Here is a 26,589-nt window from a genome sequence, read left to right on the forward strand (position 1 = left end):
AAACATATTTTTTATTTAGGACTTTTTAATACTTTTTAAGGATCCGCGGAGATCCTGTAATGGCGGCATGGACAGATCCACTTGAGGGATGGGGGCAGGGGGCGCAATCGTAACACGCACCTGCTTCAGAACTTGTCCTGAAGAGGCAAGGTCTGTGCACCCCCCCCAAAAAAAATATATACAATACATTACGAGCCACATGGCCATTAACGGGCTGCTAGCAAATGTAGACTAGATAAATACATTTAAAAATCGTATATTTAAAAAAAATAAAATAAAAAATCGGAGGCCACCGGCCCAGATGTGGACCGGCCCACCGGGCAACAGGGGGGGCACACCGGCGTGGATGGGGGGGCAATGCCCGCGAGTGCCCCCCCGTGGCGCCGGCGCTGCAAAGCACATTTCCCAAATATGCGCGGATTACTTGCACGGATGCACGTTTCTTTTTGACCGATTTCTTGCCCCATACATGCGCCCCGCGCGTCCCCGCGCCCTGCTGGCAGCGGCTGTTTGCGCGCGGCTGTTTGCGCGCGGCTGCGGGCGCTGAGCCACGGCTCACAGGAGGCGTCAGCGGGGCGCGGACTCTCCTCATCTGCAGCCGGGCAGATTCCGAGCAACGTGGACCGTCCGCGAGCAGAGAGGTGAGTGCGCTGGTGCGCGCTTTCTTTTGCATTTTAGCTTTAGATCTGCCTGCTGCTGTTTCTGGAAAGTGTTTTAAAGTTAAGGCTCATGGTGTTGGAGCAGGGCTGCAGGTCACAGAAGTCCCGCAGAGGGTCCGAGCTCCAGCTGCTCAGCTTTAGGCAGAAACCCTCACAGACTCGGAGGTGCGGGATACTGTGCTGCTTTGTTATTTGGTCGTTTTGTCTCCAGACTTTTCCACCAGTTCAACTTTTCCATCTCAGCTCTGGGCAGCTGTGCCAGAAACCTCAGCCTCTGCTTTTCCACCGAAGGGTTTATGTAACAGATCTGAGTGGAACAGCAGCTCGGTCATTCTTCTGTTCCAGCACGAATTTACGCAAATCAAACAAACTTTAATCAATGCATTCTCACGTGGAATATTTCTATATTTCTATTTTTTTTTTTTTTAGAAATACGAAGTTAAAGTCCTGATGCAGACCGAGTTTCCTTCAATATTTCTCCATTAAAGCAGGAACCAGCTGCAGAGATTCACTGAAACGTGTTCCAACATGAACATAAACCCAGAATCTGAGGCAGAGGCAGAAACAGAGTTAGTTCAGTTCTGAGCAGCTTTAAGGTGAATATCTGCAGATGTTTCCATGGTAACAGCTGCAGAGATTCACTGAAACATGTTCCAACATGAACATAAACCCAGAATCTGAGTCAGAAACAGAGTTAGTTCAGTTCTGAGCAGCTTTAAAGTGAATATCTGCAGATGTTTCCATGGTAACAGCTGCAGAGATTCACTGAAACATGTTCCAACATGAACATAAACCCAGAATCTGAGTCAGAAACAGAGTTAGTTCAGTTCTGAGCAGCTTTAAAGTGAATATCTGCTCTGAGCTCCTTTATCCTTCAACACAGCCTGAACCCTCTCAGACGAGCTTTCTGTCCTTTCTTTAAGGAGTCTTCAGGAATAGTTCTCCAGGCCTTTTGAAGGACATCCCAAAGCTCTTCTTTGGATGTGGGCTGCCTTTTGTTCCGTTCTCTGCCAAGATGATCCCACACTGCTTCAGTAATGTTGAGGTCCGGGCTCTGGGGAGGATTCATCCCTCCATCAGACCTGCTGCCACAGTCGACTTCTTGTGTCATTTGGCACAGCTCAGCCTTTTCTCCCTGTTTCCCTTCCTTAAGAACGGCTTCTTGACAGCCACCCTTCCATGGAGCCCATTTCTGATTAGGCTTGGGCCAACAGCAGATGGATCAGCTGAAGGTCCAGATGCATCTCTCAGCTCCTGTGTCAGGTCTTTGCTGGATTTTTTCCTCTTTCTTAAGGACATCACTTTCAGATGCTGTAGCTAGTTCTTTAGGCCTGACCCTTCTTTTGTCCTCCACTTGTCCAGTTTCCTCAAATGTTTTAAGGACACACTGCACACCATGCTGAGATATGCCACGTTTTCAGCTAACAGCTCTTTGGGAATCACCTTGTTGCTTCAGAAATCCTGTTTTCTGTCTGTCAGACTGTGTTATCTTTGCTGTTTTTCACAGATGCAGCTAAAGAAATCGGAACAAATCTTAATTCCAGTCTAAAACCCACAAAGAGCTTCTAGATTATTCATTTCTGGTGGCATAAAATAGTTTAAACATTTCATTTATATTAATTGTTCCATAATTAGTCATTATATTATATCTTATATTCCTTTTTTAAGCTTTAAAATTAATCTTATTAACATATAATTCTTATTATTGTCTGTTTTTTTCCTACTTTTCTACTTTTAGATGTGATAACGTTCATTATTTTGGGATTAGGATTTTTTTTAAACTGAATTTCATATATTAATTTAACTCTTTTGGTAACTGAAAGCAGTTTTAAACGTAAATGTACAAAAAAGTTGAAACTATGAAGCTGTTTTTCACAGATGCAGCTAAAGAAATGGGAACAAATTATGTGTCACTGTGACAGGCTGCTGGGAACAAAGTGCCTAAACATCCAGTTTAAAATGGCTTCTTTGCTAAGTTGTCTGTTCTGTGTGGATACAACACTGGTTCATCCCTTGAGTTAGGAGCCTTTTTCCTGCCTGAATGCTTCATAGCTCAGAGTTAAGTGGCTTAACAAAGAAAAAACACATTCCTCTGAAGATGCTCAGGTACAAGGACTGGACTGAAGATGAGGGAAGAAGCAGAAAATGTCCAAAGAGAAACTCTGAAAGAGCTTCAGGAAGCTGGAGAACTGCTGATCAGGACACTTTAAAGGTTACAGGAACAGAAAGAAATGAGGCTGAACTGGAACTGAATGATATGGACAGAATAAAATCAGTTTACATTGAGGTTATTTTGCAAAGACTTGATGCCAAAAACAACATTTGGCAGTGGGATTGTTTCAGGGTGGTGACCTGGACTTTAAAATGTGATATCAGAAAGTTAAAGTACAACCAATGAGAGGACGTTCCAGTTTGTTCAGGTTTCTGCAGAAAAGCTGGATCTGCTGCATGTGGCTGGTCCCAGGTGTTCTCAGTTTGGAAGAACGCGTTTAAAGTCTTTTTTCATGACTTCATGCAGCTCCGGGTGCAGCTTTGAAAGAAACCCAGCCGGAGTTTCCCATCAGACGTGTGCGGTCTGAGACTTAAATGGCAGCTTTTTCCTGGGAAACCACAACAGGGTCCAGATGTGTGGAGAACAGAAGACACATTGTGCTCCTTACAGTTTCAGATTGAATGTGTTTTTCCATTCAAACCAGACTCAGAGTCAGATGTGTGCAGTAAAATATTTACCTCTGAGACCATAAATCCCACCGAAGACCGTCAGGAAGATGGATCTTTCCTGGTTGAGTGTCACACGGTGTATAATCTTCTTACGCTGCCCGGACATTATGTGGCTCTGACATCTTCATTATCTTTGAATGTGAAAAACAAACTAAATTACCCCTTTCACCACGTGGCCTCATTAACCTCTCTGACACCAGAACCTTTAAGGGAGCCAGTTCAAAAGCATAAATATTCTGCTAAAACTCATCTCACAGCTTTAAGAAAACACACAAAATGACACGAAAACATGCAACTCGATGGGAAATGGAACGGCTCACAGGAAGCTGGACTTTTACTGACTCAGTCCGTCTCTTTTCTGGGTTCTGCACAATCACAGGCTGTGTTCCAAACCGCATACTACATACTGCATACTGCATACTACATACTGCATACTACATACTACATACTACATACTGCATATTGCACTCTACATACTACATACTTCCATTCTGCATACTCATTGATCAGACAGTATGCAGAGAGTTTACCCATAATGCATTTCGCTCCTGCCCGGGCCGAAATCAGCCGGCCTGAAGCTGATTTCGCTTAAGCTCTAAACCCTGTAAACTTTAGCAACATTTGAAACATTTTCAGGCGAGAAAGTAGTCGTTTAGATCCCCAACGTGTTGAAAACCTGCCAAAATACCGGCTATTTACAATTTTGTTCCCACGAATTCGGCGCTACTAAAGCTAGCCGCAGTGAGCAACGCACAGGGGAGCCAGATTGAGATAACAAAATTGTTTGGGTCAGGCAGACTCTTAATTTTTCCTTCTGCCTTGAAGTCTTTGCTGGTGCGTCTCAATGGCGATTCTAAACAGCCAAATTGTGGAATGTACAGCCAAATTCCAGGACCTTTCCGCCCAGTCAAATCTTCAACATCCTCGACTGACAACATCGACAAACACACAATCCTCCACTTCCCCCAGGAGTCCATTGAGTATCCATCGACAGGGCCGCCGATAGGGGGGGACAAACGGGTATTTTGTCCCGGGCCCAGGAATGGGGGGGGGCCCAAAAAAAAAAAGTTTTTTGTTTTTTTTAATTTAAATTTTTTTTTTTTTTAAAAACATTTAAAAAAAAGGAATATGCGCATTAGTCCGCAAATATGTCCAAATGTTTCAGGCACGCACGCCAATCAGGCTGAATTGATTTGAGAATCATCCCCGGTCAGCTGAATGACAGCCAGTCAACGCGGCTCTGGTTTAACCTTATTTTGTTTAAAATAAGCCAGTATAGACATGGCAACGTGTGAAGTTGCCATTTAGATAGAGTTGAATGTAATGAATGGGTTATAAACGTGACGTTTTGGGGTAGCCTGTAACTTTCGTTTAGACTGATTTAACTTGACACTCGCCAGATGAATGGGCTCCGCCTTGTTCCCCGAACATTCTTTCTGAGAATGTTCGGGGGGGGGGGGGCCCATTCAGAGAATTTTGTCCCGGGCCCAGCCAAACCTGTCAGCGGCCCTGTCCATCGAAGAATGTACCACCAGGGCATGAGGGTTCTCCTTCTCCCAATTTTGCATTAGAATAAATTTGATCAATTGCGTTGAGAGACCAGCTGACCAGATCCATAATTCTTAAATTCGTACGATATGTAAAGAGAGGCTCCAAAAGACAAAACTCAGACACACTGAAGCAGGGCAAAAAAGGGAGGGTGGGGAGACAGAGAGAAATGCATCCTCCTTCACCGAGAGCAAGAACAGAGAGTCGATATTTAGCCGGTATTTTGTCAGATTTTCAACACGTTGGGGATCTAAACGACTACTTTCTCGCCTGAAAATGTTTCAAATATTGCTAAAGTTTACAGAGTTTAGAGCTTAAGAGAAATCAGCTTCAGGCCGGCTGATTTCGGCTCGGGCAGGAGTGAAATGCATTTTGGGTAAACGCTCTGCATACTGTCTGATCGATGAGTATGCAATATGGAAGTATGTAGTATGTAGTATGCAGTATGCAGTATGGAAGTATGTAAGTATGTAGTATGTAGTATGTAAGTATGTAGTATGAAGTATGTAGTATGTAGTATGTAGTATGCAGTATGGAAGTATGGAAGTATGTAGTATGCAGTATGGAAGTATGTAGTATGCAGTATGGAAGTATGTAGTATGTACTATGTAGTATGCAGTATGGAAGTATGTAGTATGTAGTGTGCAGTATGTAGTATGTAGTATGTAGTATGCAGTATGTAGTATGTAGTATGCAGTATGGAAGTATGTACTATGCGGTTTCCAACACAGCCTGTGTTATCTCTGATCAGAACTAATCAAACAGGGTTTAAAGCATTTCAAACACGACTCTGTGGGCACAGAGTATCTGTTTGGAGGAACAAACACACTAAACGAACCAGAACAAGACTCCAAACCCGCTGCCTGTCTGCTGTTTCAGGGCTGTTTCAGGGCAGTTTCAGCTGACGTCTTCTGTTTTTATTTCAGCATGAAGAGAACAACTTTCCTGCTGGTGTTTGCAGCCGTCCTGGGCTTCTGCCAGGCTCAGGTAACCACATCATCCTTCCACACCGAAGGATGGGTTATAGGCTCTGTTTCCCAAAACGTTCAGGGGTTTAGGATTCTAAGACCTCAGATCTGTGATGTTAATGAACAGGAAAAAAGGACAAAAGCCTCAAATAATGTGAAACCTGGGTCCACTCTTATTATTTTCAGGATCATACTGGAATAATGCACCAACTAATTAAACATTAAGCAGCTTATAAGGAGCTAATTGAAGCATACAGAGTGGAATATATACAGGGAACATGTCTATCAGTGTCACTGGACTTTGTAAAGTCCTAAAGCTGTACTTGGGTTTAAAATTCACTTTGAACATCAACATTTAGTTATGTTTTTATGCACTTATGTCTCTTACAAATGAGGAACGATGTTTAACTTTAAAGGAGAACTCAGGGGCATTTGAAGCGCAATCCCATTGCTAGAGGTTGTCAAATACTGACAGTAGGACACAGACCGGTGCAAATCGGCGCTCCCTGTGCGGCGATTGCGCTGTTTGCGCAGCCTGTCATGCTATTCAAGTATTTAAAACATTACAACAATATATATACAACAATATTGTTGTAATGTTTTAAATACTTGAACGCAGTTTTTCTAGAGAAGATAATAACTTTATATATGGGAGTATCGACCATTGACTCTTTTGGGCTTTCACATGCGCGCGCATACCAACAACCGGTAAGTGACATGCTGTCTATAAAGTTGTTTTGTAACGTCCCCATGCCAGTAATGTGAGAACCATGCATATGGTTTTGATGGTAAGGCTTGTGACTTTATTGTCGGATGGTTTATAAAGTGGTGTGATGTTTCTGCAGTGTGCAAGTTGTTTTTTTTTACGTGGAAGGTTTAGAATTTGCCCCTTGGCCACCACGTATTTGACTAGCATGATAGGCTGCGCAAACAGCGCAATCGCCGCACAGGGAGCGCCGATTTGCACCAGTCTGTGTCCTACTGTCAGTATTTGACAACCTCTAGCAATGGGATTGCGCTTCAAATGCCCCGGAGTTCTCCTTTAAGCAACTAGAGCTGAAGGCACGTCTAAAGTGCACTGCGCAGGATATCAGTGGGAAACCTTGTGACTGAGTAAACGGCCACTTAAGCTAAATTATGCTTCGTTTTTGGTAAGAAGTAGGGCTGGGCGAGTTAGCTCGTTATTATCGCGTTAACTCATTAATTATTTAATGCCGATAAATATTTTATCGCGCATTAACACAGGTTTTATTATTGTAAAAGTCTGTCGCTCACAGGATTTTATTTTGTAAAAGTCTGTCACTCACAGGCTTTTATTTTGTAAAAGTCTGTTGCTGTCTGCTGCGTAACCGGAAAAGAAAGTAATCGGCGGAGCCACCAAACATGGAGAAGGGTATGGAACTTTTACTCGGCCATTTTCATTTTAAAGTTCTTCCAGACGGCAGAGTCGACAGAACCAAAGTCATCTGTAAACACTGCCAATATGTCGCCCATTGATTGGATGCGAGACTCCGGTTCTTTTCACAGATGTTTATTAACGCCACATCAACACCGTAGAACTAAATGTTCAAGTAAACAAAGTAAAAGACAATATTAGTTGTTGTAATCACACTGTTACAGCAAACACCACAAAGCATGGAGTAATAAAATAAAGATAAACTAGCAGGTAACATCACCGCTACAGGTGTGAAGCTCACAGAGCTAACCGGCGCTACTTCCTGTTTTACTTGTTTCAACATAAAAGCACGTATTTCAAAATAAATGTAAAGAAAACTCCTGCATTTAGAGCCAAGTTGAATTGTCTTCTCAGCGTAGTAGTTCCAGTCTAAAATATCACTTAAAGGCAAAACACACAACTGATACCAGCAAGTCCTTCAAGGAAACAGACAGTGGAGCGAGGCTTCTACATAAAAACTACATAAAGATGCTGATGTTAAAAGTGTGTTTGCACAACAAATGTTATGGCACTTTCATTCATATGGCAGCACATTTAAGATAAAACTAAATGCCAAAGGCTATACACAACGCATTTTTGGATTTTACGTACAAATGCGATTAATCAGCGAAATCATGTGATTAATTAGATTAAATATTTAAATCGTTGTCCAGCCCTAGTAAGAAGATTTCTTTTAAAATGGCCCTGAGAGTGCTTAATGGACAGGAAGATTTCTATTAGAGCTGAATTTTAGATGTGCTACGTAGACAGTCCAGCAGTTTGAAGTAAAAGGCAGTTTACAATATAAAAACCTGTCAAATGTGTGTTTTTATCTGTAAAACATATTTATAACAGCTAAAAAGCACAAACAGTGCAGGTGATGATAGCATTAAATGTGACAACATGAATATGATTGCACAAAGCCACAGCCATTCCTTCAACTGTTGCTTCTTAAAGTCCCAAATGAAGCTGCTGTACAGTGAGAACTGTCATAGGTCTAAGTTAAGGACAGCGTTCATGTGGAACAGGTGAAGAAGTTAAAGAGATTAAACATCGTACGACCTTCAACTGACGAAAGATGACTGAAATGAAGGGATATCTATCCTTTATCGTAGCTAAAACAGCAGTCACACAGTGAGAAAGGTTCAAAGACCAGGGTTGTAATGATGTTGTAATAAAAGATAGTTCAGATATTTAGGATCATCATCCTGCAGAGCAACTGCTGCTACAACCTACATTCATACAGACACTGGCACTGTTGTTTAAACCTAAAACAAACCTGAACACTGTAGATGGAAGCCAGGTGAGACCAACGCAGCTTGTGGAATTCAAACAAAGAAGCAAACCTGGTTGGGTTGTGGCAGCAGGAGTCGTTTCTGTATGATACGTCCTCCAGCTCGTACCACGATCATGCCACGAAAATACAGCTCCCAGGTAAGTAACAGACATCATAGCTAACAGAGCAGTGCTTAACCCTAACACTAACCCAAAACTTTATGAACAATTGTCTAAAGAGCTAGCAAACTGTATTGATTGTTAACTGACATACAGAACTCCACAAATTAGACAAAAAGACTTTATGAAAAACTAATAATTGTCTAAAGGGCTATCAAACTGTACTGAATGCTAACTGACATACAGGCCTCCACAAATTAGACAAAAAGACTTTATGAAAAACTAATAATTATCTAAAGAGCTATCAAACTGTACTGATTGCTAACTGACATACAGACCTCCACAAATGAGGCAAAAAGAATGTATGAAAAACTAATAATTGTCTAAAGAGCTAGCAAACTGTACTGATTGGTAACTGACATACAGACCTCCACAAATTTGACAAAAAGACTTTATGAAAAACTAATAATTGTCTAAAGAGCTAGCAAACTGTACTGATTGCTAACTGACATACAGGCCTCCACAAATTAGACAAAAAGACTATGAAAAACTAATAATTGTCTAAAGAGCTAGCAAACTGTACTGATTGTTAGCTGACATACAGACCTCCACAAATTTTTGAAGGTTACCACTACTCTACAATGAAGAAAGTGGAGAAGAAAACGATGCCACTGTCAAGAGCAGGAACACTGTTATCAATGATGCTGCTGCAGTATCTGGAAGATGAAATGCTTCGTGTGTTTCTGTGTTTCACAAAGTTCGTGAGCCAAGACGATTCAGTCAATAGAGGTGAAGGTCTGAAGCCCCCGGCATCACCACTTGGAGTCTCTGCCCTCTTCTTTGTCTTCACGTATCTATCCCGTAGCTTCTTCCACACATTCTTACAGAACTCTCCCTCTTTCCCCAAAGTTCTGCCAATCTCTGTCCACCAGTTATGGGAGTTTACGTGGTCCCTGTGATGCTTCACTGCAGTGTCGTACAGGTGCTGTACAAACGCACCTCCTGACTGAGCCTGGTCTCACATCGGTCCATCCGGTTTGTCGTTCTCGGTGCAGCCAAGTTACAAAAATCGACTGGTGCACAACAACGCGCTGCGCCTTCTTTTCAAGGCAAGCGCCAGGCCTGAAACGCCATTTTGACGTCACGTGTTGGCTGCGCCGTGAGCGACGCTTCAACTGTAAATCCAGCTTAAGTTCCCCGCCATGCCACTTCTAATAACTTTATATGGCCCTCGTTGCATCTCTTTTAACCCCCCCCCTGCAGCACATAACATACATAAAAAAGGACCCCATGTTTACCGCATCCACATCCAAACAATCAGCACATCTCAAATCGCACAAAGTTACCCGCGGCCTCCTGAAGGCCCTGTCACACTGTTGCGTAAGAGAGAAGCGTATGAGTTGCGTATGAAAATTAATCATACGCACGAAAAGTCCTTGAAAATAAAGAATGACTAGCGTATGAGTAGCATATGAACTGCGCATGCCCAGCGTACGTTTCAACGCGCCTATTGAGAATGAGGAGTCACGTGACTCCGGTCGGCCGGTCGGCCATGTTGGCAGACGCTATTGGTTGCCAGGGGCAACGCCATTAACTCAGCAGCCTTTCCACATTGCTCCATTATTGCAGTAGACGACGCGCTATCAACATCTCTCAAGACATTCATCTCGATCATGCCTCCCAAGAAGCAATCGTCGTTTGCCCGGGCCCTGGGCCGAGGAAAAGGCAAAAAAACACAAGAATCATTCTCACCCAAACCTGCTGAAATGCCTGATGCACCTGCGGCTGATGAGTTACATGCTTCTGAGCGATCAAGATCCCCAACTCCTCCTCCTGACCGCTCCCGTGAATCGTCAGTTGCCTGCCGGGCGGAGGCTATAAATACGCTAGCTGTACGGTACACCTTCATGCCAACATATGGCAATTTATGTCCAGCGTTCTCGACCTATCAGTAACGTACCTATATCGTACCTCTAGCGTATTCAGCGTATGCCTAGCGTATGCTTAGCGTATTAACCATACGCACAAGAGTTTTGAGCATGTTCAAAAATTTATTCCTGCCTCAGCGTATGCCAACGTATGCCAGCGTGCTTGAAACGTATACAACCTATGCCTAACGTTCCCCTGGCGTATGTCAGCGTATACCAGCGTATGAGTGATAATTTTCATACGCTAGTGCCATACGCAACAGTGTGACAGGGCCATGAGTTACTTCAGGAACATGTCAGTACACAGCACTACCAGCCAGGTCTCGAATTGTAGCGGCACCCCTTTGGTTTCTACACCACTCAATGGCAGCTAACTAGTTGCGTAGGAGGGACACCACTGAATAAAAGCTCACAAACCTAACCCTACCATGATTCAGAGGTGATAAGCATCACACTGTCTGCTTACACCCATCATGAGTTCACATCTGGGTTCATTAGATGCCTTTTGTATTGAGTGGCCTGCAGTGAAGAGGGCTGAAAATCGCACCACGTTTAGCTGCCTGTAGGTGTTGGAGGGATAGCATTTGGTAGCTGGTTCCACCATCGTTGAACCAGAATTGAGACCCGCCCTGTTGGCAGCCTTAGTAACTTGAATCTGACTCAGGAAGCCATGGGCAGCCAGTGGAGGTCAATGAGCAGCTGAGGGATGGTACTTTTTTTGGTTGATGGAAGACCAGATGCTTTGCTGTGCTCTGGACCATCTGTAGGGGTTCAGTTATATCATATCTTTGCTTTTTTGTTCCATATGACAATAGAACAGAAACAGTTTTACTTTGGAAAATGTACAATTGATCAAACTTCATTTGGATTTGAGAGAAAGAGTAAAGAAACATCATCCAGGTACTCTTATCTGAGGAATGAGCTTAAAAATTCTGAATTGTACAAATATTTGGAGAAAAGGTTTAGAAGTTCAGAAGGTTCATAAAGTCAGAGGTGGAGTGGAACAACTCTCTCAGGTGTTATGAGCGTTTTCTCTCTGGTTCATCACAGATGGAAACAGAAGATGCGGAGGCAGGTGCGGAGGAGGAACACGTGGAGCTCTTCACAACACCCACGACAAAGATGGGCGCCGCCACCTCTGACTTTGGCTACAATCTTTTCCGAGCCCTGGCGAGTCGTGACTCTTCGGCCAACGTCTTTCTGTCCCCCATCAGCGTGTCTGCGGTGCTGACCCAGCTGTCCATGGGTGATGACACAAACACACAAACAGCTTAATCCAAACTTTGACTTTACCACCAATACCTCCAACCACTCAAAGCGATCAGACTCTGTTTACTTCCCTAAACTCTGTCAGGTGTCCGGCAGACATACAGTTATTCTTCGTTTATTTACCCAGATCTGATAGTTACCCTCATGATCAGGCCCAGTACTAAGATGTACTAAGTCTAAGATGGGATAGCCATATTATACTGTAGAAGGAAACTTGAGATGGAAATCCAGAAGAAGTTGACAATCCGTTTATACATCAACTTGTCACACTTTGAGAATGGAGGACGCAGATGCAGGAGATGTAATTCCAATACTTTTATTCGGAGGGCAGCAGATCAACAAGTTCCTCGTTAGAGAAGCTAAACGGGCTATGAAATATTAATCTGATAATATACTTTTCCAAAATGGAAAAGTATATCTATAAAAATGATCAAACTCAAAATCACTCCTCTAACAGAGGAAAAAACAAAGACCATGAAACTTTAACTTTAACTAAATATCACTCCTACTGTGGAGGAAAAAACAAAGAACCTCTCCTAAAAATCGGAGGAAATACACTATGATAAGATTTACAAACAAAAACCACTCCACCTAGGAGGGAAAACAAAAAGGCTATAAACAAAACCAACACTGTAACTCTTACAGGTTCTACTTTATCAAAACTTACTATGGGAAACAAAAAACACTCTTACGAGGATAAATACCACTTGGTAACTTGGAAACAGGCTTGGTAAACGGGCTTGGCAATAACGCGAGAATGATGCACTTCACAGAGACAGATACAACACACTGGCACAAGACAGGGGGAGACGCAGACTCTTAAGCACACCGGGGTAATGGGAAACAGGTGGAATCATTCATACCACAATCAGACTGGAGCACGAGAGGAAGGGCAAGTGACCTGGAACGAGAGGGAAGTTAATCTTTCAAAATAAAACAGGAAATGACGAAACAATACATGAAACGAGACAAAAACACAACTCACACAACTCAGCTAACACTTTATCTTTTATCCTGCAGGAGGCTCTGAGTATGCCCAGAGGCAGCTGCACAGAGCCCTGAGGTATCACACCCTGCAGGACCCTCAGCTCCACGGCACCCTGAAAGACCTTCTGGCCTCGGTGAAGGCGCCTGGGAAAGGCCTCAGCATCGCTGCACGCCTCTACATGGCACGACGTGAGTTTACGCCGTAAACGTCACGGATCTCTTCAAGCTTCAACCTTCAGGGAAATGTTGAGAGAGAGGAGTGATCAGGAAAACCTGACGTAGAACCACACTATAAAACAATAATTGTGGTTTCAAGACCAAGTGCAAGACCGCCAAAAGATAGATTACACAGTCCCTGAAATACGACCCAAAACAGTACGGCTCGAGGGAAGAACCACTCACATGAGTTCCCACGTCCTTCTCAAGTGTTCCCTTAAACAAACCACAAAGTCCTCTGAAGGAGGAATGAAAGGAGATGGATAACCATGGAAACGCTCCATGTGGTTTGAGATGTGCTGTGTAAGGTCCCTGAATGTTGATGGTAGGGTTAGAAAATGGTTGCCGTTAGTTTGTTCCTGTGGTTTATATATGATAAAACGTTTTGCTTTCTTTGACTCTCTTTAGCCTCGTTTCCACTATGCAGTCCGGTACGGGTCACTTCGTATCAGTTCGGTACGGGTCGGTTCGGAACGGTACGGTTCGGGTCACTTCGTATCGGTACGGATTGGGTCTCTTTGGGGTCAGCTTGCCTTCCCACTGTACAAAGGGGACCCTCAGGGATGGGCGGAGTGCGTGCCGAAGCGTAAATAGCAAATAACAAATAAGATCCATAATTTGGAACCACCTCCAAGCTTCTTCAGCTTAATGCCACACTGGCTCACGGTCCGGTTGAAACCACTCTCTGCCATTTTTGCGGCAATCAGCTGGAAAACTTTTTGGTTTGGCACATCGCCATCGAGCGCCAGCGCCATATGGGCAAACACAGGTGGGGCCACCGTGGAAACTGCGGACAAACCCACTTGGGACCCTTATCTGCAGGCCAAATTTCAACCTTATGGGCCCCACATGGACATGCTGGCTGGGATGGGACCGGTACGCTTTGGTGGTAGTGGAAACACTGAAATAAGCCAATCGTTCTGAACCGACCCGTACCGGACTGCATAGTGGAAACGAGGCTCTAGATACCTTTCCACTCAAACATCTTGTAAAACAGTGTCTCACTGATGATTTATTCTTCAGATTAATCATTAAAGGGCTGTTGTTTTCCATTTTTACATGTATGATCTCTGTAAAGGGCTCAGGATGGGGGAGATGTTGGTTTCCTTAGCAACGCACCTTTTCTATTTTTTTAATTGGCTCCGTATGAATTGGACTCATTTGTATTTTCTTTACTTTGATCTGATTGGATTACGATTGCGTTTCAATGACTGGACTGTACCTTTGAAGAGCCTCGAGATGACTTTTGTGGTGGTTTGGTGCCATATAAATGAACTCAACTGATCAAACCGTTTGTTCTCAGGACTTCGTCTGAAGCAGGACTTCTTCGCGCTGGTGGAGCAGCAGTATGGAGTCCGACCTAAATCGCTTCTGGGAGGCTCAAAAGACGTAAAAGACGTCAATGACTGGGTGTCTCAGCAGACAGAAAGGAAGGTTCAGCAGTTCCTGACTCAGCCCCTCCCCCGAGTCGCTGGCATCAACGCCGTGAGCGCCGGTTATTTCAAAGGTAGGTGTTGAAACCATTTGATGTGAACGTAGAGCTCGGTTCTCTGTGGTTTGGACACCACGGAGCGCTGCCTCCTGATGGACTGACGATGTTGGTTTTTGGATTGATATCAGACTGGAACAGTCTCTGTTGCGCCCCCTGGTGTACAGAAGCTGATTTGTTTCCTTTCATGATTTACCATTTGTTCAAAGCACAGATTTTTATCAACACCTACATTTTAGATGACTGGAGAACTTAACTGAAGCCTTTCAGGTAATTTTGGTTGTAAAAACACCACAAAACAGAATAAAAAGCGTAATTTAGACCTTATTGAAAATGGGACAAATACAACTCATTGAATTATTCCAAGACATTTTACTTGTTCTTTATGATCAGTTTGAATTTGACCCCCTCCCCACTCGGTTTAGTACCTTACAATTCTTCTGGGCGCCTTTATTCTGAACTGAGCAGGTTGTTTATAGCCGAAGCAACTCTCTTCCACGAGTCCAGTGTAGAGCTTTTGGCTTTGTTCACTGTAGACAGTTCTAGCATGACCACATCCTGAAAGTATTCCAGCCATTTTCTAGCATACAGTTTGTGAGGGGGAATCAGTTTTTTGGCAGCCGTCAAGCCAACCAACCAAACCTTGCGTTGTTTCTCACTCAGCCCCAAATGTGAATCGTCATTGAACAAGAGGAGATTCGGCTCCAGAGGTATTAGACAAAGTCACCGTTACCTTCCTCCAAAAGCCATGAACCTCTTGGCAGTCCCATACCATATGTTTAAATGTTCCCTGTTTGTTCAAAGAGCATAAGTCACAGTTCGTGTTGGTTGACAGCTTCCTATGAAAGCTCAAAAGTTGTGTGAAATAGGACTTCTGACACAACTTATAGTGAATCAACTGGTGGTTGAGGTTCTTGGATGTGTTCCCCCAGACATTTTCCTAGTTTATGTCCTCCTTCGCAACAGCCAAGTCTCTAGACCATATGTGTCAAACTCAAGGCCCGTGGGCCAAATGTGGCCCGCCACGTCATTTTATGTGGCCCATAAGAGCTTAAAAGGTCTGATTGTCTAAAAATAAATAAGTCAAATACGTGCAGTGACCAAAAACTACATTTCCCACAATGCATGTCGATTATGTGACGCGCGAAGTGTCGGCATCCCGCCACTAGACTGCAATGTTTCCAAATCGATGCGATTTTCCCAACAAGTGGAATTGAGAAATACAAATAATGATCCCAAAATGTCCAGGAAGACATTTCTGTTTCAAGAAAGATTGGAAGGCGAATACGTGTTTGTGCTTCCAGGAGAAAAAACGGTATGTCTTTTGTGTTATGAGGCGGTGGCAGTTGTCAAAGAGTGCAGTCTACGTCGGCATTCTGAGACCAAACACGGAGCTCAGTGTGCCAACATTAGGCATCAAGAAAAACAACAAATTTCCCAAGAATTAAAAGGCAAACTGCGATCACAGCAGTTGATTGATGGAGTGATGTGGGTTTCATAACCTGACAAATTAAAAGGATTTATGATATAATAACATAGCAACAAGCAAACATATTTTTTTTTACATCTATGCAAATATATATGTAATATTTGTAACTTGAATAAGTAATAAATTAAGAGTTATTTAACATTAAGGAGCAGTTACATTTATAAGTTACATCTGGCACTTTGCTGATGTGGCCCTTGGTGAAAATGAGTTTGACACCCCTGATCTAGACCATGCCTTGGCCAGGTGTAGCTTCTACTGTGCGTGTGTTTGAAGTTGTGAATAAATAACTGATACGAGTCCTCTAGTGTTCATTGTGGATAGCTGGTCTACTACAGGATGTGTCTGCAGCTTAGAGTTCGTCCGCACATCATAGGCGCAAAGAGCCGACCGTAGTTGGAGGTGTAGAAAGTAAGATGTCGTTGGCAGATAAAAGCACAGTGTCTGGAAACTAAGCATACCCCCTGGGTCAAATACATCTCCGAGATTATACACTCCCTTTGAGGACCATGATGCTGACTCAAACGGCTTATTCTCCCACAGTTCAATATAAACACAAGAAACTTGTGCTAAAGAAAATAAAAATAAGATAAAATAAAGGACCAGACTCAGTGAATAATTCCCTACACTCCGTATTATATAGATCAATGAGCAGTGCTGACCAACATATCATTGGGGTCATCAGGTGGGAACCTCCTTTCATCAGTGTTTCGTCTAGTTGGGCCCACGACACCTCCAGGAGGCTAGACAATGACCACTGGCGTCCCAGAGTCACCCCCCTACTGCCAGCCAACACTGCCCCTCACACCACAACAACCATAATCTACCTCAGCCTCTCACCAACTGCACACCAGTTACAGCGGGGTGGGGATGCAAACCCTGGTTCGGGTAGGGGTAATGGAAGTATAGAGGGTGCCAGAGGTGGAGGAAGGACAAGACACACTAGCAGATTCAGCAGACAAACTCACCTAAATAGTCCTATAATCACTAAAATACCAGCAAAAACAAATCCATACAACTCACTCTCACCAACTGCACACCAGTCACAGCGGGGTGGGGATGCAAACCCTGGTTCGGGTAGGGGAAGAAATAAAAGAGGTAAGAAAAGCAGAAATGGGATTCAAACCCTGGTTCGGGTAGGGGTAATGAAAATATAGAGGGTGCCAGAGGTGGAGGAAGGACAAGACACACTAGCAGATTCAGCAGACAAACTCACCTAAACAATCCTATAATCACTAACAATGCCAGCAAAAACAAATCCATACAACTCACTCCAAGCCAACTCACCCAAAATGGCCGCCTGGTTTCAAAAGGATCACATGTGCCAAACCCTCCACTTAAATAGCTTGAACTTCTTCTTTGCTTTTTCAAAAGTCTGTTAATCCTAAATGCCCCCCCTGCTGGGCCCCCAGCTGCTATTGCATCTTCTAATCCAAATCCACTGGCTGGATTTTACTGCTTTATCTGAAACCTCCTGCACTATTTTCCTCACACTCTGTCCACTTACACCCAGCTCCCTCAACAATGAGACAACAGACTTTGCAACAAATCCTCTACATCCTACTTCCACTGGACAGATTCTAACCTTCCATCCTCGCTGCTCTGCTTCTGCCCCCAACTCCACATATCTAAGCTTTTTCCTTTCATATGCTTCCGCTACTAATTCCTCCCAAGGAACAGTCAGCTCTATGAAATAGACTCTCATTCTACTCCTAGACCACAAGACTATATCAGGCCTTAGGTTTGTAGAGGCTATTTCCTGGGGAACAACAAGCTTATTTCCTAAATCTACCTGCATCTCCCAATCACAAGCATCCTCCAAGCTGCCGTGCCTCCTTATCGTCTTTTTAACTTTCTCACCCTCTTGAACAAACTGAATTGCAACTCTCTGTACCTTGGACCCTCCTAAGTTTACCTGCCTTCGTTTATCTTCAATACCTGCAGCTAAACTTCTTAATACTTGGTCATGTCGCCATGTATACCGGCCTTGTGACAGACTAACCTTACAACCTGACAAAATATGCTTTAGAGTTGCAGTACCTGAACATAACGAACATAACGGGTCTCCATTTACCCAGAGTTTTAGGTTCTGGGGAGTTGGCAATACATCATATGTTGCCCCTATCAAAAATCTAATACTCCTTTCCTCCATACTCCACAGTTCTTTCCAACTAAGCTTTTTCTTTTCTACACCTTCCCAATTCACCCACCGTCCCTGCTTAGCCTGAGCCACTGTCTTTGCACCCCTTAACATTTCCTCCTGTCTAGGAATCTGCTCAACAACTAGCTTTCTCTTCTCCTTGGGACCTGCTCTACTCCACACTGGTTTGCCTGGGCCAAGCCCCAAGCCTCCCCGGCCTATTTGCACATTACCCACAATCTCTGTATGTCTAAGAGTTGCTTCTGCCTCCTGAGCTGCCAATCATGGTTTCCACTTCCTCCCCTTGGTTGGGTTTGGAACCACCTTACTGACTACCACATCTTTACTCCCAGCTAACAGGAGCTCTGTCCTAACTTTAGTACATTTAAACTCCTCTACTAGACTAGATACTGGAAGCTGGAGTATGCCTTTCCCATACAGTGCCACAGTACTTAAACATCTACGAACTCCTAGCCACTTCCTAATATAAAAGCTAACTAATCTTTCCATTTTTTCTACAACAGATAATGGAATCTCATACACAGACAGTGGCCACATCAACCTAGGAAACAATCCAAACTGCAGACACCACAGCTTCAACTTTCCTGGAAGCTCTGATTTATCTATTCTATCCAGTCCCTCAGCAACATCTTCCCGAAACTGCACTGACTGCTTTCCATCATTCATGTCTGCCTGGTACCACCTGCCTAAACTCTTTACTGCCTTTTCCCTTATTATTGGAATGCTTTCTTCATCTATTACAAACTTTCTATCACTTAATTTCCCTCTAATTATTGAGATACTTCTAGACTTAGTAGGTTTGATTTTCATCCCAGCCCACTTTAGATTTTTATTAAGTCTCTCAAGTATTCTCTTCATACATGGCACTGTTGTAGTCACTAACGTCATATCATCCATGTATGCTCTAATTGGCGTAAGGCACATGCCATCCTGACGTCTCTCTCCTCCTACAACCCACTTGGAAGCTCTAATAATTATCTCCATGGCCATTGTAAATGCTAATGGAGAAATTGTACACCCTGCCATAATGCCTATTTCTAGCCTCTGCCAACCTGTTGTGAAACCTGCTGTACTTAAGCACAGTCTAATATCTTGAAAATATGCTCTTACTAAGTTAACCACTACTACAGGCACTCTAAAATACTCAAATGCTTTCCAAATAAGGCTATGTGGCACTGAACCAAATGCATTTGCTAGATCCAGAAATATAACATGCAAGTCTTTTTTCTCAATCTTGGCTGTCTGAATCTGATGCCAAATCATGCTAGTGTGCTCTAAACACCCTGCAAAACCTGGTACAGTGGAAACCGCTTATAGTGGTCACGGATATAGTAATCAACCGCTTATATAGATCAAAAGGCTTGGGACGGAATCATTTCTATACAAATGCTGTTTAAATAATTTGTTTATAGTGATCAAGAAATCCGCTTATAATGTTCATTTTTGGCCATTTTATGAATGTAAACATTTGCAAAAATAATTTTAAAACTACGTGTAGCTATTTTATTTTTTACTCCCTTGATTCCTTTCTGGACGTCTGCTTCTGCCTCGCTAGCCAACGTAACGAGTTGACACCGGACAGCAAGCGCACGAATCATGGCTGGAAAAAGGAAGTCATGGAGAAGCATGTGTCCGAGGATGGGTGCTGGAGAGCGGAATGAATGCGCGTGTGACCGCTGGAAGCTCCTGGTTCTAGATGGGAGGCCGGTGTTCATTCGATTTCTCCTACTTGTCGAGAATTGCTACTTTGTCGTTTAGCGCATGCGCCGAGCCGATTTTCTAAGTTTCGTTTTCACGCCAAGTAGCACAAATCGACAGAACACCGGCACGAAGGAGCATAGATCCGAGCAGGGGTGCTGAAAGGCGGATTGGATTCAAACCTTTTTTTCTGACTTGTAAGAAAAAAAATGCACCGGCGGCAAAGCAGAGAATAAGTAACGTACTGTATTTGAGTTAGCCTACAGTATGTCTGCGCACTGCGCAGTACTGTAATTAAACTTGCATGATAATAAAATTCAGTAAATGCTGAAGCTATCCGTTTCATTTAATTTTTCTCATTGAAAAACGATACAAATGGCATTTAGATGATATTCTGCATAAAAAAATAAGTGAAATACCTGTACTGTAATACAAATTCGGTTTTAGTAATCAACCGCTTATAGTGTTCAAATTGGCTCTGGACCAACGTGATCACTATAAGCGGTTTCCACTGTATTCCTGCCTTCTGCACAGTAGTATCTATTAAGCTATTCTTTTCTAAATAGCTAGCTAATCTCTATGCAACCAAACTAAAGAAAATCTTCCCCTCTACATTTAGGAGAGAGATCATCCGGAACTGATTCAGGTCCGAGGACTCTTTCTCCTTTGGAATAAGAACGCCTCCTGCCCTACGCCATGCTCTAGGAATAACCTGTTTCTCCCAAACTATTCTTAATTGCCTCCACAAAAACTTTAGGATATCAGGTGCACTTTTATAAACCCGGTAGGGGACTCCATTTGGCCCTGGGGCCGACGAAGCCTTTGCACGCCTGACTACCTCCTCAACCTCCTTCCACCTAGGTGGTCTAACATCCATCTTATGAGCTATCTCTCCTAACGGTGGCATGTCAGGTGGAAGGCCTACTACTCTACGCTGCTCAAGATCTGAATATGTATTTCTTAGATACTCTTCCACCTCTAACTTTGTTGCCTTAAGCTGCCCTCCCTTTTCCTGGTTAAACAACCCTTTAACAAACTTGAACGGGTCCCTATAAAATGCCGTCCTTACATATTCTTTCTTCTTTCTCTTTTTCCTAAGACATTCAGCCCTTCTAAGTATTGCTAGCCTGCCTCTCAGTTCTTCCTGCAAAACATTAATTCCCTCCCTCTCTTCTTCTGTAGCTTTTTTCCACTGCTTTCTTAAATTTCTTCTTTCCTTAACCAATTTCTCCATCTCTTTTTGCCGTCTAGACTTACCTAAATGTACTCTTTCAACCCTCTTTCTATCTTGCACCCCAAATCTCTCTACACCATAGGAATAAATTATATCTCCCATCTTCTCTAGCCTATCGCTTGCATTTCCTCCTAACCTACCCAATATTATTGACAAATCTTTATTGACTGCCTCCCATTCTTTGTAACTATTTGCCCTAGGCCACTTAACTCTATCTTTCTGCTCCATATTTCTCTCTCTAACTGGCCTGTTCACCTCAGTATCAGCTGCATCCCTTCTTAGAACCTCCTCATCCACCTCCATAGCTGTGTTATTGATATCCTTCGGACTGTGGTTTTCTACCTGCCGCTGGACTTCATCCGACTTACTCGATTGACTTCTTAAAAAGTACTGATCGATGCGGCCACACTGCCCTTCTTTTACCACACATCTCTTTCTTCCCTGATGCATTTTAAGGCCTCTAACTGATGTTACTTTCTGCCAGCCACAAGGACAAACCTGAAGCTTACTTCCCTCTAGTCTACCACTTTTATTTATGCTCTCTTTCCTCTGAGAACTATTCTGGTCAGTTCTAGCCCTAGAGAATAGGTCCGTGCCCCTATCCTTCACTGAGTCGCGTATCCACCTCTTAGTCATGTTCGTTCCAGTGTCAGTTGCCATGTAGTCTGCCTGTGAGTCATCTTTCGCCCCTGCTCTCGCTGACTCTAGGGGTATTCTCCTTAATCTTTCTGTAGCTTATGCTGGTTGTAACAAAGCGGCTAGGCCTCGCTACTGCTACCATGGATTGCTAGCCCATGGCAGCACCTTTGGGGTCTTTGCCTCCTGTCAGCTGTCTTTCCAATCTGTCACATGGTCTTTCCCTTGTTGTCAGCTACCCTATTCACAACAGTCACTAGCTAGGCTAGATTTGGATTCAATATAAACACAAGAAACTTGTGCTAAAGAAAATAAAAATAAAATAAAATAAAATAAAATAAAGGACCAGACTCAGTGAATAATTCCCTACACTCCGTATTATATAGATCAATGAGCAGTGCTGACCAACATATCATTGGGGTCATCAGGTGGGAACCTCCTTTCATCAGTGTTTCGTCTAGTTGGGCCCACGACACCTCCAGGAGGCTAGACAATGACCACTGGCGTCCCAGAGTCACCCCCCTACTGCCAGCCAACACTGCCCCTCACACCACAACAACCATAATCTACCTCAGCCTCTCACCAACTGCACACCAGTTACAGCGGGGTGGGGATGCAAACCCTGGTTCGGGTAGGGGTAATGGAAGTATAGAGGGTGCCAGAGGTGGAGGAAGGACAAGACACACTAGCAGATTCAGCAGACAAACTCACCTAAATAGTCCTATAATCACTAAAATACCAGCAAAAACAAATCCATACAACTCACTCTCACCAACTGCACACCAGTCACAGCGGGGTGGGGATGCAAACCCTGGTTCGGGTAGGGGAAGAAATAAAAGAGGTAAGAAAAGCAGAAATGGGATTCAAACCCTGGTTCGGGTAGGGGTAATGAAAATATAGAGGGTGCCAGAGGTGGAGGAAGGACAAGACACACTAGCAGATTCAGCAGACAAACTCACCTAAACAATCCTATAATCACTAACAATGCCAGCAAAAACAAATCCATACAACTCACTCCAAGCCAACTCACCCAAAATGGCTGCCTGGTTTCAAAAGGATCACATGTGCCAAACCCTCCACTTAAATAGCTTGAACTTCTTCTTTGCTTTTTCAAAAAAAAAAAAGTGGAGTATTCAGATGCCCCAGACTCTTCTCAGTCAACTTGAAATTTCTTATGGAGTTTGTAATAACAGGTCCAAAGTGTAACATGTATTGGAATTTGATTTATTTTAAAACATTTGGTAACAAAAGATTTGAGAAGTGGTTTAATGCCAAACGGAGAAACGGTCAGTGACATGATATGGTGAAAAAGTTAGTTTAAATCCAGTAATTTAGTGGTTATGAGATGTTATGAGACCTGCTGCTGAAGAAAGGCTTTCAGGTTAAACTGGGGGGACATGGTTGTTGGTAATGTTGGTAATGGTTGAGGTCTGTGTGAACAGGGAAGTGGGTGACTCGCTTCAGTCAGAGTGGAGTGATGGAGAATTTCCAGGTGGATGGTGGAGCACCTGTCCAGGTTCCCACGATGCAACAGGATAACTACCCTGTGAAGATGGGAGCGGACTCAGACTTGAGCTGCATGGTGAGTGCCAACAAACCAACAAACTACAACAGATCGCTGTACGGACACCTTGTAAAGGGAGGGGGGGCTTCTCCTCGTGCAGATTGCTCAGATCCAGATGCAGAACGACGTCAGCATGTTCGTCTTCCTACCTGATGAGGTCACATCCAACATGACCCTGTTGGAGGAAAGCCTGACCGCCGAGTTCGTCCAGGACCTCTCCATGACGCTCTTACCTGCCAAGGTGCACCTCACTCTTCCTGTCCTGAGGCTCAGCTACTCCAAAGACCTGCTGTCGCTGCTCGGCGATCTCAGTGAGTTTGAGAAACCTTTAACCTTTAACCTTGTGGTTTGTTCAGATGCAGCTTTGCAAACCTAAGCTGTGCTGCCATGTTCTTCTTAGAGGGAAGAGGCTTTCTCCTGCAGCCCTTCCAAACAAGCCATACTTGTTCAGTCTTTTTCTAACTGTGCTGTCATGACCTTTAACCTTTAACATACTGAGGCCTGCAGAGTCTGAGATGTAGCTCTTTGGTTTCTGACCTTGGGGTGACCTTTAACCTTTAACATGCTAACTGAGGTCTACAGAGTCTGAGATGTAGCTCTTGGGTTTCTGACCTTGGGGTGACCTTTAACCTTTAACATGCTAACTGAGGCCTGCAGAGTCTGAGATGTAGCTCTTGGCTTTCTTACCTTGGGGTGACCTTTAACCTTTAACATGCTAACTGAGGCCTGCAGAGTCTGAGATGTAGCTCTTGGCTTTCTGACCTTGGGGTGACCTTTAACCTTTAACATGCTAAACTGAGGCCTGCAGAGTCTGAGATGTAGCTCTTGGCTTTCTGACCTTGGGGTGACCTTTAACCTTTAACATGCTAACTGAGGCCTGCAGAGTCTGAGATGTAGCTCTTGGCTTTCTGACCTTGGGGTGACCTTTAACCTTTAACATGCTAACTGAGGCCTGCAGAGTCTGAGATGTAGCTCTTGGCTTTCTGACCTTGGGGTGAGCTTTAACCTTTAACATGCTAAACTGAGGCCTGCAGAGTCTGAGATGTAGCTCTTGGCTTTCTGACCTTGGGGTGACCTTGCTGGGACGTCCACTCCTGGGAAGATTGACAGCTGTCCTGAATGTTTTCCACTTGTGAATAATCTTTCTCTCTGTAGAACGATGGACTCCAGATAGTTTGGAAATGGCCTTATAACCCTTCCCATGTTGATGGGCAGCAACAGCTGCTTCTCTGAGATCATTGCTGATGTCTTTCCTCCTTGGCATCGTGTTAACACACACCTGAATGCTGCACTTCTTTTCACCGTGTTGTTCTTTCAGTCATTAAGCAGAGTCCATGGCTACAGGTGAGAGCCGTGACTTTACCAGCAGGTACATTTTGAGCTTCAGGTCCTTGACCACAAAGTGCAAAACACTGAGCCCATCCCTGTAGAATCTGCTCCCAACCTCATGAACATGACCCCAGGATGCTTTCATTCCTCCTCGTTAGATAGATCCAGACAACATGGTTGATCACACCTTTATGTTTTTGGGAAGAGAAGAATTGCTACCCTGACCAGAACAGGGAATCCAGGACCTATGGCCGTAGCCAGACCTGGGTCCAGAGGTCTCCAGCAAGCACCAGCTGGGTGGAATGCCCACAGAACCCAGTTGGTACTCAGTCCAGCACCCCTAAGATCCAGAGTAGGGGTCTGTTGCAGTTCCTTAGAGGTTAAGCGGGAGATGCAATGGGAGTCTCAAATGTTGTCAATGCAAAACAGCGACAGATCTTTGAATCTTTAAAGCCAGAACCAGAAAATATTTCAACGTTTTTGCTTGAAAAACACCTTGAAACCTCAGTTTCGATGTTGACTCTACTCCCATTCTCTTCCATCACTTTTTGAAGGTAGCAAACACTTTGAAAACTGTTGGAGATGCAACAGTTTTCTGCAGTTAAGATGTCAGTTGATAAAGACCAAACACCGAACAGACTCTTCTAGTGCCAACGACAAACGATGACTGACTACAAAACACACGCAAAACTACGATCAACCCATAATGCACAACTGTTAAAGCCAGTCTCCGATGCCATGAGGATTTAACGTTGTTGGATCTTCTCCGTAACAGTTTTATCCTCCTTCCTCTCTGCAGGTCTGACCGAATGGCTGGAGAACCCGGACCTGGAAAAGATCTCGTCTCAGGCCGCTAAGCTCAGCAGCATCAATCACAAGGTTGTCATGGAGATGGCGCCCGAGGGGAACCAGTACCCCAGCACTTCCTCTACGCCCAGCCACCTGACGTACCGCGTGGACCGGCCCTTCCTGTACCTGATCAGAGATGAAACGTCTGGGGCGCTGCTTTTCATCGGCAAGGTGGTCAACCCCAAAGGCCTGACAATATAACACACAGACACACACACTCTTAGCAGGTCCTAGGAGGGATTTCAGGTGTTCACGTTGGTGATGCCGGATGTTTGCGAGGATATTTGATTGTTACTTTTCATGTTGAAACACGTTTGTGTGATCACATTAACCTGACAGGACACATTTAAAACATGGTTATGACACTCTGACTCATACGATTGTTTTAATCACTTGTGCCGAAAAGAATAAACACGACAATGAAATCAAACACGTTTGTCTTGTTTTGTTCTTAGACGGGTTGAGCGTCCTGCCAGTTGTGGGTTACAGAACCGTAACACTGCCCCGTCTCAGTGGGGGTCCGACTGAGGATTTAAAGGATTAGGTAGCACGAGAGAGAACTGAAACTGAGGGTACGGGTGGGATCATCTGGGATCTGAGGCAGGGGACTCGATGTGGGGGTTCAGTCTGAGGAGCTCAGTGATCTGAGAAGGCTGCAGACCCCCAAATGATGAACAAAAAAGAGGGTGGAAGCAAGAAAAGAGTGAATGAAGGAATATGAAAATGGATGAGTGGAGTAGGGATGGAGTGGGGGATAGGATTAGGTGGAAGGATAAGAGAGGGACGGAGGAAGATGGATGGATGATGGAGATGGACAGAATGAAAGAAACCCAAAAGAAAGGTTAAAAATTAGAGCTGGGCGAGTTAACTCTTTAATTATTTAACGCCGATAAATATTTTGTCGCGCATTAACGCAGGTTTTAGTATTTTTATTTATTTAAAAAAATATTTTTTTTTTTGGGGGGGGGGGCTTTTGTGCCTTTAATGGATAGGAAAGTTCAGAGAGACAGGAAGCAG

General features: G+C 43.9%; 1 protein-coding gene across 2 annotated transcripts; it reads left to right on the forward strand.

Moving 5' to 3' along the window:
* The first annotated feature begins 542 nt into the window (after nt 1-542).
* Nucleotides 543-26,002, forward strand: serpinf1 (serpin peptidase inhibitor, clade F (alpha-2 antiplasmin, pigment epithelium derived factor), member 1). Of its 2 annotated transcripts, XM_075486926.1 has the most exons (9): nt 543-641; nt 5,855-5,915; nt 8,624-8,765; nt 11,705-11,900; nt 12,944-13,099; nt 14,430-14,633; nt 23,273-23,412; nt 23,495-23,705; nt 25,523-26,002. In XM_075486926.1, exons 3-9 carry the CDS (start codon nt 8,712-8,714, stop codon nt 25,771-25,773), a joined length of 1,212 nt encoding a protein of 403 aa, XP_075343041.1. In that variant the 5' UTR covers nt 543-641; nt 5,855-5,915; nt 8,624-8,711; the 3' UTR covers nt 25,774-26,002. The 2 variants fall into 2 exon arrangements, with proteins under 2 accessions (XP_075343041.1, XP_075343040.1); XM_075486925.1 differs by lacking the exon at nt 8,624-8,765.
* Nucleotides 26,003-26,589: the final 587 nt, after the last annotated feature.

The sequence above is a fragment of the Odontesthes bonariensis genome, chromosome 16, assembly GCF_027942865.1.
Source record: "Odontesthes bonariensis isolate fOdoBon6 chromosome 16, fOdoBon6.hap1, whole genome shotgun sequence".
Classification (NCBI taxonomy): Eukaryota; Metazoa; Chordata; class Actinopteri; order Atheriniformes; family Atherinopsidae; genus Odontesthes; species Odontesthes bonariensis.